The sequence below is a fragment of the Eumetopias jubatus genome, unplaced genomic scaffold, assembly GCF_037043125.1.
Source record: "Eumetopias jubatus isolate StellerSeaLion01/CBP00866 unplaced genomic scaffold, mEumJub1_p1.0 scaffold_14, whole genome shotgun sequence".
NCBI classification, from domain to species: Eukaryota; Metazoa; Chordata; class Mammalia; order Carnivora; family Otariidae; genus Eumetopias; species Eumetopias jubatus.
The window spans coordinates 63,977,784-63,995,049 of NW_028274820.1; the positions used below are offsets into that span (position 1 = coordinate 63,977,784).

Here is a 17,266-nt window from a genome sequence, read left to right on the forward strand (position 1 = left end):
GACTCTGGTCCCACCTCATCACTAGATACTGTGTAGTTTCAGAAGAAAAAACACACATATACAGATGCCTTCTACAGTTTTTCCATTCAAACTAGAATCACAGAATAAGAGTAATCATAGAGGAGTAATTTGCTTCCAAAAATCAAGTAACCACTGAAAGAGCCTATCTCTTGTCAGTTTAGGGGACAAAGTTGAGACTGGGGTCATGAGTAGTATTCTGTGCAGTCTCAGAGATCTCCCAGTCCATGACGTGAACCACCCTTCTTAAAGTAACCAGAAGTAACTGAATTAACTGTACTGATGTGAGTCGGCTATAATTTAGGCCCCACAGTCTGCATGTCATCTTGCCTTCAATCTCAGGACCTCATGTCTTGAAGCAGTTGTTTTAAGGGCAGCTCTTCTTAAGAAGAGGGGAGGGGGGGTGGGTGGATGGGTTAGCCTGGTGATGGGTATTAAAGAGGGCATGTTCTGAATGGAGCACTGGGTTTTATATGCAAACAATGAATCATGGAACACTGCATCAAAAACTAATGATGTAATGTATGGTGATTAACATAACAATAATAATAAAAAAGAAGACATCAGTTTTGATACTATGTATTAATTTCCCGATTTCTCTACTTCTGTGTACCTTTTATTATTTAATTTTCAAGCATTGCCTACTCATTAAAGACTCTGGCTACCCATGTAGAAAACACAACCTTGTGTCTTAGGATGTAGTACGTTTAAATATAATTGAAACAATAGCTTCTGATTTCCTGACCACAAATTGCCACACCTCACTTTGGAATTTGACAACATGGCTTATCTGCTCAAAAGAAACAACCCAATCTACTGTAACAGATCATTATGAGTTAAAGATTAACATCTTAATCCCACACAATGATGCAAAAGCAACCACCATTTGGTCAACCCATTAGAATGAGGAGTAAAAGGGTGATATTTTGACAAAAACTGACAAAAAGAATTTTTTTTTCCAAACAGAAATGCATAGGACAGAAATACCATGATGTTCTGAGAACCAAAATTTAGGTAAGAGTCAAACATCCCATGAGCAAGAGGCCAGGAAATTAAAAAAAAAAAAAAAAGCTGTGAACCCTTCCTCCCCAAAGAAAATGATTGTAACGCCAATCGTCTTATTATAGCATTGCTGAAATATAAAACTCAGAAACTATCTAGTGCTGATGGCCCTGAGGAGTAGCACAACAAGATACCTGTCTGAAGAATTCCTCCAGGAGTGACATTGTCCAGCGATGATGGAGCTCCCATGCTTTTGCAGGATGGCTAATGTCCGCCGTGTGCAACATCAGGGATAATGCTTTTGGCTTTTCAACTCTATAAACCCAAAGGACCCAAACATGTGATGACCAAACTTTCAGAACCTCAGTAAGAGTTTTTAATAATCATTAATTTCTTCATCTCTTCCATTCTCCCATCTCAAACCCCATGTCAGCTGAAGTGTGGGGGAAGCATCATTTCATCCTACAACTGGGATATTCATCAGCTTAGTCTCCATGCTTATTGAGCTGGACACCTCATAAACAGACTCCAAACAACTTCTGGAATGACTGCATCATTCAAAAAGACAATAAGAATCTAAGAGTCACTCACTGACTTTTGTTGCCCCTGTACTGAGTGAATCTTTGATTACGTAGTTTCCCACAAAGAATTATTTTAAATTCTTAACTGGGGGCAAATTGTTACTGGCCCTCTTATTTATTTCAACCCTGATGAAAATCTGTATGTGATATGTACAACTGTCATGCTCTCTCCTCCACCAGCCCCACTTCATGTGACCATTCAGTGAGGCTCTCTGAAGAAGGTGCAACAACATGGACAAATACCAGTTCAAACACCTATAAAAACACATGATGTCACAGGTCCACTCACGCTTCTGGCTGTTGCAGAGCAGTCTTCATTGCTTTGATTTGTTGGAAATGGCAGGACATATCCGTGGCCATCACCATCTCAATTACCAAGGTCCGAAACTCCCTTTCAGGGATACCCCATGGAGAGAGAAGCATGGAAGTAAAAAAATGGAAAATAAAAATTCGCTTATATTCTTTGCCACTTCTAAGAAAAATCGGTTAGTTAGTGGTGACATTTCTAATCAACTTGAGCTTTTTAGGTGGGCTTTTTTTTTATAAGGAATAAGTGAAGGTTAAGGATTAAGAAAATCATTAATTAGGAATATGACATGTGGAACGTACATATCACTCAGTATGGCTTAGTTCTCTGAATCTTTACATAATGGTTAGCACAAAGATATTCAATGAACAGCTGATCATTTAATTAAAATATAAGTACTATTTGCATCGCAGTAGATTCAGAACTTTATAAGGATTTAAATGATTTTGCCTCTAATTTTCGAAACACCTTGATCTGTATTTATAGCTACAAAGACTTGCAGGCTTGCTATATACATCACAATGTGTGTTAAGCATTTTAAATGGATTATATCATTATTATAAATTTACCAAACCACGAGGTAAACTTTATTATCTATTTTCTAGAAATTAAATTTTACAACAGTGTGAAGGGGTTAAGTAACTTCCTAAATGCCATGCAACTAGTAATTGTGTCCATATTCAAACTCAGGTGTGCCGAAATTCATTCAAAAACACACAACGTCATTTAGGCAACAGAATTAGAAATAATTTTTGAGTGTCAAAATAATTTCCTTAGCACAGTTTTGAAAGATTTTTAAAAGAAGTTCAAAACAAATAGAAGGCAAAAAATGAATGTTAAAAGAAAAAAACTCAGATTTAAGAGGCTAAGACAAGAGCAACACAAGTTTCCTAAGGTAACAAGCAGCAAGTATTTCCAAAGTACCTATAATATATTCGAATATTTGTGTTAAAAAAAAAAGAGAGAAAGAGAGAAGGCAGAGAAGAGAGAGAAAGGGGAGAGAGAGAAAAAAGGGAGAGGACAAGTGGGGAGGAGAGAGGGAAGGAGACAGGGGATGAAGAGAAAGGAGGCGAGAGAAAGGGTGCCATAAACATTTCAAGTGGTATTATTTCTCCAAAAGCAGCATACTTCGTCTCTCCTCATGGTTCCTTTCCTAGGCTCCAAATCTCTCTCCTGTCTCATCCTTACCTCCAGTCATCCTTTGAGAGGTTGATCAAAATATTCATTTCCTCATCTTCTTGCAGAAGGCGATAAGCTGCACTTAAATGGTGATTTTCTAATACAGACTTATCGTTGTACAGAATAGCAGGGTCAGACCTGAACAGAAAGCCAAGCAAAATAATTTAGGATGTTAAACGGTTGAGATTTTTCAGGTGACTCTCTCAAGCTAGAATACACCATCTTTTTCCCTATGTTCAACAGTTATCTTTGCCCCCATGCCACTGATGTCAACGAATAAGCTAAAACCAACACTACAAATTATCAATAGATATATGTAGGGTATTTTAATGTTAATATGTTAACGTGAAATATGTGCTATCCAAACTGAGAACTCTCCGAAAGCTGTTCCATAACCAGATCTCAATGATTTCTACAAGTAGCATAGGGGATTTCATAAAACATGGGTCAACTCAAACTTCCTTGTATTTTCTGGAATGCCTTTAAGTTTTTTAAAAATTTTATTCAGTGAGAGAATTTATTATCATTATAATGCTCTGAACACATACCACCTGGTAGGTACAGTTTGCCAAGTTCCTCTGGTAGTACCTTGACCTTAACATTTTGCCATGTGGAGGCCATATGTGTAAGAGTGAGGGTTAAGAATATAAGGATTATAAGACAGTTGCTAATCACTTCCTCTCAGACCACTGCACCAAACACAGAGCTGTACACTATTTCAATACCGTCAATTTAATGAAAACTTAGATTATTATAGCTTATTTGTTTCTCATCAAGGAAGCTGAGTCTCAGTGATGTAAAATGACTTCACAGAGCCCCACAGTGCCTACGTGGCAGGGCTGGGATAAAGGAAGGTCTTCTGAGAGTTCGGCCACTGGTCCCCACCATAATTTGTACCTGTCATTGGCCAACCTTTGGGATATACCTAGCATACCTTTAAAGTGTTAGGCTTAACATACCATCAAAGGACAAAGAACTTCGTTACGGATTTAATTTTCTGTATAGGGCTCACATGGGCTGAGATGCTTTGAATAAAGTTCTATTAAAGAAGACCAATGCTTAAATTTTATTCCAAAGCAAGCATAACGGAATCCACTGGAATTTCCTCACTCCTATGGAGATAACACAAAACATGCAAACCCTGTGGTGAAAGATCTGATAGTGTATCTGTTAAGTCAGGCTCCAAATGATGTATATTTCATGACATTAAGCTCTTTTCCAGTTGCTGTAATTAAGCCATTTCCTCTGAGTTGAGATGGGTTTTGATACTGGTCTCCAGCAAAGACCCATGTACAGTTGCTCCACCCACCTCTCTTCCTTCAGCAGGTGCGATTCACCACAGCCTCCGTCCTCAGAGCAAAGATTCCACTCACAGATATCCACTAAACAGAGCTGCTCTGTGGAATTCCCTGTATTTATTTATTTTTTTTAAAGATTTTATTTATTTATTTGAGAGAGAGAGAGAGAGAGAATGAGAGATAGAGAGCACGAGGGAAGAGGGTCAGAGGGAGAAGCAGACTCCCCACTGAGCGGGGAGCCCGATGCGGGACTCGATCCCGGGACTCCAGGATCATGACCTGAGCCGAAGGCAGTCGCTTAACCAACTGAGCCACCCAGGCGCCCTGGAATTCCCTGTATTTAAAGCCCTTGCAACAGAACCACAAAAAGCGGCTTCCCAGCAGCTGAGGTTCTCTACGTGAGGAACCCAGAGGTAGACAATGAAGCTGGCGGCTTACATCCTTTTGTCTACTGCCATGCTATTGAAATTCCCCATCTGAACAGAGATCAGACAATACTGTCTTCTTTTGTGTAACCCACGATTAAGTGTTGGGTTCATTAAATACATGTAGATTGATTTAATGAACACAAACCTATCTGGCGTGTGCACCTGCTTTTTTCAAGTGAAACCGCAAGTATTTATTTAAATCCTCATCTCTCCCTGCTACATCATTCCTCTTAGCCATGCCATCTTTCCCCAAATTCTAACTTCTTTCAGTTACTATGTCAAGGCCCAATTAACCCTACTATCAGAGTCTCTCCAGTGTCATAGAATTGTCTGAAGAGAGGGTAAGTTCTTAGGCTAGGACAGGACAGACAAAGTTGCATCCTAAATGGAAAAGACAAATGACTGGTACTGCTTGCCTGGAATTCTGTGTTGAGTGGAAGACTAAGGATAAATACGAAGCTTGGTTTAAAGAAAATTGATTAGCGATGTCTGTTACAGTCAAGAGGTTCAGAGTTGGGCACTTGGACCCATACTTAATTCCCCCCCCCAGAGATCTGTGTTTACCTCTGAAGTTCATCATAGTGGGTACACAGATTATCTATGGTGAAGGCAGTCTGCATGAGACAACCCAGTTCCCCAAGCCCTCTGCCAGGGAGCAATGCAAGCATCAAAAAGAGCAGGGATGAAGTCAGGAAGGATGAGAAGAATGTCCCCAGAATCCCAGAGGTCATAGGGCAAGAAGGCTCAGGTATTGTACGTGTGGACAGAAACACCCTGATCCTGGCCCATCCTCACTGATTCAGTCTACATGGCATCTGTACCTTTTTGCCAACTGTTCTACCACCTAATAGAAATAGGTAGAGTATGCACAATACATATACAAGGAAACAAATAGCTAGCATTCGAATAGAGAAGAAAAGGATATCCATATTCGATGTGAATAACGTATGAGAATTGGGAGCAGATGGCTTCTCAAACTCTAAATCTTGACGGAAGTTGACCAGGATGATCTCTTGTTGAAAAGTTCATTTTTTCAGAAACGCAAAATAGAGTAACCATGCAAAAAAAAAGGTGGCTGATACCCTTCTGACTTCTCAAACTCTACCCCTACCCCCTCCTGCCTCCTCGCAAACATCCAGCATCCTCACCGTGTCTGAATGTGGAAATTGTTGGTGGTTCCTGTGTGCTCATAGTCGTGGATGGCAGCTGAGAAGATGATAGCAAAGATCTCCAGCTCTGTCAGCCAGTTCTGAAAGGGAGATTGCAGGGCAATCAGATAATCTGTCTCTTTCTCAAAGTCTTCAGCTTGCTGACAACACACTGCATCGCTGCCTTTCCACCCTGCAGCTGGAAAGCTATTGCCAAATACACGTTTTCTGACAGACGGAATTTCCTTCCCCCTATGAGGAGACTGGGGGATATGGTATTTGGAAGTAGCTTGCCCAGCAAGGTTGAGAAAGCTAACTAGTAGTTTTATTACTTTTTTTCAAGGAAGCAAAAATCAAGGAACACGAAGACTTTAAAAACCCTCATTGTATTATTTCCCAAATTCCAAGTAAAGTTCTTAGGGAGACATAGAAAAAAATATATGTTAAAAATTTTAACACAATACCAGAACTAAGAGTAACAGAAAATCTAATGTCTACCTACTAGAAAGTGGGTATATGTAGACAGAAGGAAAGATAACACCTGGCCTTCTGCCTTATGCATGCTGATGTTTGAAGAGACCCCCTCACTCCCAACCATGCCACCAAAATTGGCTGTAGTCCAAGGTTCTCAAATTGTGTTCCCTGAACCATCAGAGGTAGCATCACCTGGCAGCTTATATTACACATGTTCTTGATATATTCCATACATATATACTTTTTTTATTTTGGCAATGTCTTTAAATTCTTCCCCAGTAACCTGTCCCCACCCATCAGCTTCAACTTGCTCTACCTACCCATCCTCCCCCCCACCACACCACCAATATAGCTCCTTCTCCAAACTTCTGCAAAGTTAACTTAACATTTTAAAATAAGATTAAAAGGCTATCTTGGAGCCTGTCGCGCCCTGCTTCGAACAGAACTTCTAAAATGACAAATATGTCTGGAACACTGTAGTCTGAGGCTATTTCTGTTGGCTCTAAGTAGGGTCTCTGGAAGTGTTTATACTCGAGATGAAACCGAATTCCGTCCAGGCAAGAGAATACTCATGTGTACAAAGGAAAAGATGATTCCTGGTGGCGAACCCAACAAAACCAGAGTAGTCTGAGGAAAGGTAACTCATGCTCATGGAAATAGTGACATGATTCATGCCAAATTCCAAAGCAACCTTCCTGCTAAGGCCTTTGGACAGAGAACCCATGTTATGTTGTATCCCTCAAGGATTTAAACGGGGGGGGGGGGGTGTCGGGGGGGAGGAGAGGGGCGGAGGGAGAGGGAGATGCAGGTTCCCTACTGAGCATGGAGCCCTGGACCCAGAGATCATGACCTCAGCTGAAGGCAGATGTTTAACCAACTGAGCCACCCAGGTGCCCCTCAAGGCTTCATATTTTAATATGGTCCAGATTTTCTTGCCTTTTCCAAGTTAATTACTGTGAACCCAGAAGATTTTATGACAACCCATAAGAAATAAAAAATTAAGTCCCACATGAATTTTATTCCAGATTTATCGAACTGTGACAAGGCACAAGCCACAGATCCTGTCCGTTATTTCCTATCTACAAAAAATGAGTGTCACAACTAATTCAATGACAGGGACAACTGGTAGTGGTGGACTTCAGGAAGCAAGCCCTGAAGGGCGTAGGGGCAAACGGGGGTCAGTGGACACGTGAAGGAAAATGACATGGGCAAAACTGCTTGAGGGAACAGTATTCTCAAGTTGTGCATTTTGTATGTGAATGACAGTTTCTTTAGTAATGTTTTCACCCCTGTATCAGTTTTCTATTGCTACCTTAAATTACCACAAACTGCAGGTTCAAAGAACATCTCCCATTTATTGGCACAAGGTTCTGGAGGTCAGAAAGCAGCACAGTGTGGCTGGATTTTTCCGGTGAGGATCTCACACGGCTGAAATCAAGGTGTTGGCAGGGCTGTGTTCTTTTCTGGAAGCTCTGTGGAAAAATCTGTTTCCAGGTACATTTAAGGCATTGGCAAAAATCATTTCCTACTCAGACTTTCCACTTGGCTCTCTCCATCTTCAAGCTAGCAACAGCCAGTTGAGTCCTCACAGCTGCTCATCACGCCTCTTGACTTGCAAGAACCCACAAGATTACATTGGGCCCACCTGGGGAATCGAAGCTCATCTCCCTATTTTATGGTCCTCTGGTTAGTGACCTTCATTGTATTAGTGTTTTGCCATCTAATGTAACATTAGTAAGTGTTACGACAGAGGGCAAAGGTCATGGGGGCCAAAATTCTGCAGACCACAAACACTAATAAAATTATTTAGCACTCTTTAGCCATTTAGTGTTTCCTGTATAAATATGATGATGGCATATATGATCAAAAGAACAAGATACACAGCCTCTCCCCTTTAAAAAAAAAATAAGCAAGGGGAAAATTAATGGCACTTGCCTGACAAAGCAATGAAAGGGGCCAAGGGACGGCTTTGGAGTTTGGAATCCTTTGACATAAATCAAAATTTGACTGGACCTCAAAGTCTGATTCATATTTATTCAATCAACAACTTTTCAGTCTAATTCTGTTCAAGGATTTTTCCCTTAAAAGTGGGCAAAATAATTCTGAAAGAATTCAAGCATCTTCTCCACATCTAAGTAAAGCAATAATGAGTAATATAAACAGATTACAATGAGTAATACTGTTGATGTTGAAGCCCAGACATCACTTTATCAATGGGATGTTTTGATTCCCCATGTGTCTTACAGTTTATAAAACTGAAATGATTTAAAGCATTTCTCCCTCTTGGTTTGTAATGGAAAGTTAGAGTAACAATATGTTCTTCATTCATCAGAATGCTCCCCCCTGTTTCTGTAAGCTTGCAATGAAAGAAGTTTGTTTTGAGCTGCATTTCCAAGAGAGAGTGGGCGGGAAGTAGTTTCTATATTTAAGAATGATTCTGAATATGGCCTGAATTGATAATGAAAATTCAATGGCAAATGAGCTCATTTAAGAACAGCATGCAGTACATTATGATCATTGGTTGCTGTAACATTCACGTTAATGATAACGTGCATTAGCATAAATACTTGGGAGTTTTTCTTGAGGGCTAAAAAAGCTGTGTATGATTTACCTTTATATCTCCATAGTATACTGCACACAGCAGGTACTAACTAAATATATGTTGAAATAGATCAGTCCAAAGTACATTTGCCATCTATGTTGATCCTCACCAGGATACTTTCAAGTATCACATAAGGATACTGAGGTGCAAGAATATCAGGGGCTCTTTTTTTTTTTTTTTCTTGACCACAGGCATTGTAGAAATATGGCTAAATATTTAAATGCATGGCGTGAGAAGTCAGTCCTGGGACCGAATCATAGCTCTGCTCCTCTATTTGTCTCCTTGGCTGCAATAACAAAATGCCACCAACTAGGCGGCTTAAACCACAGAACTTTATTTTCTCACAGTCTGGAGGCTAGCAGTCCAAGATCAAAGTATTGGCAGGGTCAGTTTGCAGTGAGTGTCCTCTCCCCAGGTTGCAGATGGTCCTTTTTGTGCCATGTCCTCACATGGTCTTTCCTCTGTGCACGCACATGTCTGCCATCTTAATCTTCTTTTTGTAGAAGGACAACAGTCACACTGGATCAGGGCCACCCACGTGACCTAATTACCTCTTTAAAGACCTTCTGTCCAAATACAGTCACGTTCTGAGGCACTGGAGATTAGGACTTTCAACAACATAATCTGGGGGCGGGGAAGGGGGAAGACAAAATTCCACCTATGACAGAGACTTTATAACAGGGCAATCTTCACTCTGTGAATGGGTTTCCTCCTATTTTTCTCCTGAATTTCTGTCATTTTCTTGTTGATAACTTTCTATCATCTGGATCTTAATCCCATATTTTCCTCAAGTACTTACATCATTATGATGATTCTTTTTATCCTACAGGTTTTAATTTTCATACACTCAGCTTAATCAGTATTTTTATATAACTTTTGTGTTTTGAGGCTTATATAAGAAAGAATTTCCTGTTTCAAGGAAATAAACATATTCTCATATTTTCTTCTAATATGATCAAATTTTTTGTATTCAAATCTTTAATTCATTGGTCCAATATTAGGTGATTGGTTAAAGTAGAACAAAAACATTCTTTTCTTTCCCCAAATGAACCATAGTTCCCAAAACATTTTTTGACCTGAGTCATTTTCCCTGTAATGTTGTTGTCTATAGATGTGTCCTTACCTTCTCACCTGAATTCTTTCTTCATTATACTCTTGTCAGTGGTCCATCCTCACCAAAGCACTGAGACCACTCATGTCAAGGCCACTAATGACTTCCATGTTGCCAAAGGCAGTGGTCACTTGTCTATCCTCATCCTATTTGACATTTTGGCATGTCCCATACAATTCACTATTCTCTTTTGAAGCACTTACTTTCCTTGGCTTCCATGCTCGCACTGTTGGCTTTTATTCCAATGTCACTGACCACTCCATTTTAGTTACTACTGTTGGCTCTAATTCTTTACCTTCATTTTAAACTTGAGGCTGTTCCAGGACTCACTTCAGAGCCCCTACTACTTCTCTATTCACACTCGCTCTTCAGGTGATCTCAACTAATTCCATGTCTTTCTATAATATTGATATGCCCAAGATTGCCTAATCTACATATCCACCCCTAACCTCTCCCCAGAGCTCTCGAATCCATTCATTCTCTTCCCGCTTGACACTTCCACAATGATGTCTAATGAGGACCTGAAACTCAACATGTCTAAATCAAAACTGTGCTCAATAAATATTTGGGCTTAGTTTTTGAGAAACTTTACTCAACTTCATTCATGTATTTGGTGATTTTTGCACAAATACCACCCTGTCTCTATTACTACAGCTTCAGCAGATATTTTAACACCTAGTAGAATAAGAACTATACCAAGGCATACATTGTCTTTTTCAAAACTCTTTTTTCTAAAGTTGTGAAATACCTATTTTACATATATCTCAGACTCAGCTTATCATGTTTCATTATTCTTTATTGGTATTGCTTTGAATTTATAGATCAGTTTGAAGAAAATTGACATCTATATAACACTGAAGCTTTGCATTAAAAACATAATGTATTTTCTTTCTTATTTAAACATTGTTTTTCTGCTCTTTAATTTAGTTTTACAGTTTCCTTTTTATCAGTTTTGAAGTTCTTCATTAGTAACTTATCAATTTAAAAAAAAAAACAACTCTCCAGAATGTAGGTTCCTCTATTATGCTTGTTAATTTCCAATGTCTAAGTCAGCTATTTTTTTTAAGATTTTATTTATTTATTTGAGAGAGAGAGAATTAGTGGGGGGGGGGGGCAGAGGGAGAAGCAGGCTCTCTGCTGAGCAAGCAGCCCAATGTGGGACTTGATGCCAGGACCCTGGGATCATGACCTGAGCCGAAGGCACATGCTTAACCGACTGCGCCACCCAGGTGCCCTAGGACAGTTATTTTATCTACATCTGATTGAGGTCTTTTATTTGACCTAATAATTTGTAGTTGGATTTTCTTGATTTTTTAAAAGAGATGGTCAAATTATTTTCACAGAATACTTCTTCAACTTTTTTAGATACTACATTGCATTGGATGAGACCTCCAGAAAAATGCTCAATAGCAACACTAGTGTGGCCATCCCTGTTTTGCTCCATGTTTTCAAGGAACCACCATTAACTAGGTCTGCTCTGTGCTTCTGACAGAAATCTTTTATCACATTAAACAGGTCCCCTTGATAGTGTTTCTATAATATAAAAAATTATAGCTTTTTTAAATAATATTTTTAAGAAGCCAGCTTTACAATAAAGAAGAACTGAAATTGTTGAGAGGTTTTGAGAAAATCCAGCAAAGTTTTACTAACAACAATTTCTAACTGTTGAACTTCCTTCATGAGGCAGACCGAGCACTTCGCATTTTTGATAGTTTATTCCTAACTGCCACAGTATTTCTATAAGATAGAATATTTTTCACCATTTTAAAAATGCGAAAATCCTGACTCAGAGATTTAAGCAATTTATCATAGGTCACTAAATCTAATAAGTAATTACTCAAGGATTTATGACCCACTATATCTAGCTCCAAAGCCCACACTCCTCCCACTGTGTTCCATTTTTAATTCAGTGAGATATTAGACCAAGTCTTTCAACATGCCCTAGAGGAAAAAATAACGAATGTGTTGAGTTTATGGGCTAATTAATAACCACAGCCAAACAATGTCTACTTTGATGTTGACTCTGAAGATTTCAAAGGAAAAAGTCATAGAGACCTAACAGAGAACTGGCTGTTCATCACTAATAGCTATATCTTGTAAAATTAACAGCTTTTATCAAGGCAAAGAGGGCAAAGGGAGAGATAACCAAGTTAAACAGGCCAGTTCATACAATGGATTACAGAACAGGGATTCAAAAACAACTAAAGAGCTGAAATGTTGGGTCAAAACAAATAAGAAAAATTTCAAATGATTAGAAGTAAAGATTGCCCCTGAGGTCAAACAAATTGAACACACGTACGTAGGATGAGAATAATCAATAATCCTCATGAAAAAGATCAAATGGCTTAAACCAAAAGCTAACTGTGTGCAATGTGGTTGCCAGGCATACTTGATATGATTTCTATTTGATATGATATGATTTCTACTTGATATGATATGATATGATTCCAGATGTGGAGACATCTGGAAATACATACTTAGTTCTAGAAATTATATTTAATGTGGTCATAGCCGAATAAAGATGCAAGTCACTACCACATATTTATTTCATCAAGTCCAGGATGCAGAAAATAGCAGAAGCCGTAAGGAGCCCCAAGACCTTCGGTGATAGTTAGACAATTCTTGGGGAGCAGGAAGTCCACGCACCAACGCACTTCTTGTGGGCTCAACCTCATCAGAATAGGAATAGCCTCCAGTAAAAAGAACCATCATCACATCTTTTGTGTAATCTAGGAGTTCCTATCAGTACTTACCGCTACCCCTGTCTTATAAAGGAGGTAATGCACAGTCTGCGTAACGTCGGCGGCATGCATTAAATTGTGGTACGGATTTTTATGCTTGCTGTATCCTACTTCCAGGGCCTCCACAAATGAGACAAGGGCAGAAATGGGGATCTGAAAGAGAGCAGTAAGGTTAAGTAGCCAGTGATTTGGTAGCTTTAAGTGAGGAAGCACAAGTCTAAGGCACTCGAGCTGCCTCTTCCTGGGAGCATAACATGGCACATGAAGAAATCAGAACTTTTTAAAATGAGTTAAAACTACTGAAGGAATTATCAGATGATTTGAAAATCTCACAGTAAGTCCCTGGTTTAAGAAGAGTCGGCCCTGCAAATTGTTTTTTGTTGTTGTTGTTGTTGTTCTCAGTCCAGAACCCCAGAATTGTCTCAAAGATATTTAGGGCAAAGGGTATGTGTTCACCTATTTCTCAAGCAGAGGTTCAAGTCTTTTATTTCTTTTTTTTTTCAAGTCTTTTATTTCTTGAGAAATAAATGGATACATACTGTGTAGCACATCTCATTTATTTTGTGGGAAAACATAAAGTACATAAGGATCTTAAGTTGTAAAATGATTGCAAAACAAACACAAGCCGCCACCTCCTGAAAACTGTGCCCTTAGGAGGAATGATTGTATGTGCTGGACACACAAAAAAAACACAAAACAAAACATGTGATAGCCTGTTATATACAAGAACAGAAACAGAGTGTGTTCTTATGTCTCTTACTTGGCAATTTATTATTGTTGCATTGCAATTTGGAATTGTAGCCTAATTCCTATTCTGTCTCAAATATGTATAATATACATAACCTTCATTTTCTATGTGGCAGAAAATAAAGAACAAATGCAAAATGTCTGCACAAAAGAAGGGGACCCTGAAAACATTCATTGTATTTCTTTTCTGGGTTAATTCCTTGGTTTAGGGTTAATTATCAAATACAACCCTGGGATAAAAAGAGAAAACATGGGTTCCAGGAGACCAATAATCACGTAAGTTAGAAAAAAAAAAATAAGGAAAATGCTTTACTGTAATGCTTCATGAGAGCCTATAACATGTTCTTCCTTGAGGAGATCCTTCTATATTTACCAGTTGTGGATTCTTAAAAATTTAAATATTGCCTCATATGCCAGAGATTAATTCATTATCAGCTTTAAAAATGAATATCCAATAACCCCAGGTTCTTTGGGCTGTTCATGAGAGATCCATGAGACACGAAAATGCTAGGTAAAGGTGTGCATATGTGCACAAGAGCTGTATTCTGTGGAAAGTGTCCTGAGCATCCACCAGATTTTCAGGCCAATTTCTGACACAAAGAAATTAAGAACCACTGCCATAAAGTATTTATGGCTATGTAGGAAATATGCCCCCAAGTACACAGTCCTTAGGAAGGTGATAAAGAACCATGCTGTCTAGAGAAATCAATACCTTATATTCAAAAACCCTTGCATTTTCCAGGGGCTCATCCCCATGATGAGAGAAGTCTGAGGAGCATGATACGATAGATGTCACCAGATGAACGCACAGACTCCCTGGAGAACCTGGCTGGACGTCTAGAGTCCATGGTATTACAAAGCAGAGGGGATTGAACACTGAAAACAATTCATGCTCTTTACTTAAAGTTGAAGAATTAATTTGAAGCATGAATGGCTGGGAAATACTGATGATCTGTCACGGATGATAAGTGAGAGCATTTGTCTGAATTTGAGCCAAGTGGTGGGGAAAAAAGTCTGCAGAGACAGCGGATGCACACTCTGTCTCCATTACTGTGCCAGCAGCGATCGACAGTACACGAAATCAGGCTGAAATGAGATCTGCGGGGAGAGCCGTTCGGGAGTTCCGCTAGTCCACACTTCGGCCTGTACTTCTAGGAAGACTGGGATCCAACCGGGTGGTTCCAGCCTCTCTCGCCTGCTATGAGCCCCACCCAGCAAGGGCTTAAGGAAAAGTTCCCACCACCACAGAGTTCAGGGCAGCAGCTGTCTGGATGAATCTTCCCAAGTCACCTATAGCAGTGTTCAGTCTATATTAAAAGGATGTCTTAGCTCAAAAGTCATGGAAGGATGGTCTTGGTCTTACCCCAAAAGTCATGGAAGGATGGACAAATGTGAAGCATCTGGGCACCTGCCTTCGGCTCAGACCATGATCCTGGAGTCCCCGGATCGAGCCCCCAATTGGGCTCCCTGCTCAGTGGAGAGTCTGCTTCTGCCTCCCCCACCCCCACCAACTCCTGCTCTCTCGCTCACTCTCTCTCTCTCTAAAATAAATAAACAAAATCTTTAAAAAAGAAAAAATGGACAAATGCATGCATTTTTTTTTAAAAGTAGGCACTGACCTTGAAACGGCTGATCAGATCATAACGCGTGAGTAATTCATAGAAAATGAATTTCAGTGCATGATCCCCGCTGGCCTCATTGAGGGAAAAGACATCAAAGGACCACTTGTCCACATCCTGCACGGCAGGGCAGGGAGAAAGACTGCATTAGTCCACAGCCACTCATACAGCTACCCGTCTTCCCCCTCGGGGAGTCGCCCTGCAACCCTCACCCAGGATTTCACAGCCCAAGACTCTAACACCATTTCTGCCCTCAAACTTTTCCCAACTTGGCAGACCTGCACAGCATTTACTGATAAAATAATTAAATAGTCTTACTACTTATAACAACAGCTATAATTTATTGAGTGCCTACCATATGCGAGGTGTTGTGATCAGTGATAAATACATAATGTATCCTGAAACAACTCTAAGTGGCAGGTATTATTAGTCACATCTTTCTGATGAGAAAACTGAGAAGTTAATTTCCCTAAGATCCATCACAAGTGAAGTGCTAAGGACACAAGTGGGACCAGGATACAAACATGGTCAACAGATGCCTAAGCTCAGGCCCTTTCCGTTAAGCCTGTCACTACCACTGCGGAATTTCAAATGTTTATTTCACTTCACGACAACCTAAGGTGCTTCCCTACTCCAAACTTCTCCCCAGTCCCTTCCTATTACCTACTGACTTCCTCTTAGTCCACAGTTGAGAATGTTAACCCACTTAAAAGTATTCAGAAACATGTGTGATATAGAATACAAATCATGTGTCCCTTCAGTTCAAACTGGTGAGCTAAAATCACAGAGAAAGACTTCATTTCATGAAAGAGAAAAATGCTACCACTTCTGGAAGCACTGATCTGAGAACCTAGTCCTCAAATCTGTAAGTCACTTTACCAAAAAAAGTAAAACTAAGAGCTAAGCACTCCTCACACATCAGTCTTGAAGTTCAAAGCCTTATTTGTCTATAAATAGCTACCCCAAAATATATGTAAACATTGTCTGATGTGTCTTTGACTTACAACCAGATACTTGTGGATGTAGTAAACAAAGGTGTGGTTAAGCAAGAGCCAAAGCAACAGTCATTTGGTTTCTTGTGTCAAGAGCTTCACTTTCAGGGGCACCTGGGTGGCTCAGTCGGTTAAGTGTGTGCCTTCAGCTCAGGTCATGATCCCAGGGTCCTGGGATCAAGTCCCACATTGGGCTCCTTGCTTCTCCCTCTGCCTGCCACTCCCCCTGCTCTCTCTCTCTTGCTCTCTCTGACAAATAAATAAATACAATCTTAAAAAAAAAGTTTCACTTTCAGTAATTATAGAAAGTGTGCTGTCATAAGCAGACACATGTGAGACCACATAAGGACACAAGTGAGACCACACTGAGTCCAGGAAAAGTCAGATGGTTCCCTGGAAGAGACTCTTCTGGAACTGCTGGCCTGAGTGGCTCTCACCTCAGCCCCCAATGCATTCTAACATCATCCATCTATCCCACCCTGTCCCTCCTCCAAAGACCAAAGACCATCCCAAGGCCATCAAGGGTCTTCCTCATGGACACCAGGGCACAGGAAAACTGAATTGTATATATAGGGAAAACCAAACTTTTCCAAAAAGTTGACACGTAGTGGTAACCTCACCTCAGCCTTCTGACATTTCTCCTCCATTATAACAACTAAAGAAATTGCTATAAGCTGAGCACATTTTCTGTGCCAGGCACAGTGAGAAGTGTTTATAGACATTTGCTAATCCTCACAACCCTAGAAATAGGTGTTACTTTCCCCACTTTTACAGATGGCTACCTCAGAGAGATGAAGGGAGGCGTCTAATGCCATTTGGTAGCAGAACCAGGTAATAACCCCACTGGCATCATCGTCAACAGTGATATCATTGTCAACAGAGGAGATTGTAAACTCAATGAATATATGCTGTGAGCCAGGCCTCATGCCCTAAATACCCCAATAGGGCCTAAGCCATAGATAGTGGGGCCATTTAAGATTAACCCAAGACCTAAAGCTTCACCTTAGCTACTATAATTG

General features: G+C 40.0%; 1 protein-coding gene across 4 annotated transcripts in view; it reads right to left on the reverse strand.

The window, feature by feature from the left end:
• PDE1C (phosphodiesterase 1C) overlaps positions 1-17,266 on the reverse strand; it is a 625,988-nt gene that overhangs the window by 76,181 nt on the left and 532,541 nt on the right. For all 4 annotated transcript variants that reach the window (XM_088018710.1, XM_088018709.1, XM_088018711.1 and 1 more), the window contains 6 exons: positions 15,256-15,372; positions 12,902-13,042; positions 5,962-6,062; positions 3,097-3,225; positions 1,891-1,992; positions 1,215-1,335 (listed from right to left, as the gene is read on the reverse strand). In XM_088018710.1, coding sequence (XP_087874836.1) covers positions 1,215-1,335; positions 1,891-1,992; positions 3,097-3,225; positions 5,962-6,062; positions 12,902-13,042; positions 15,256-15,372 — 711 coding nt within the window. The remainder of the gene's footprint in view (positions 1-1,214; positions 1,336-1,890; positions 1,993-3,096; positions 3,226-5,961; positions 6,063-12,901; positions 13,043-15,255; positions 15,373-17,266) is intronic.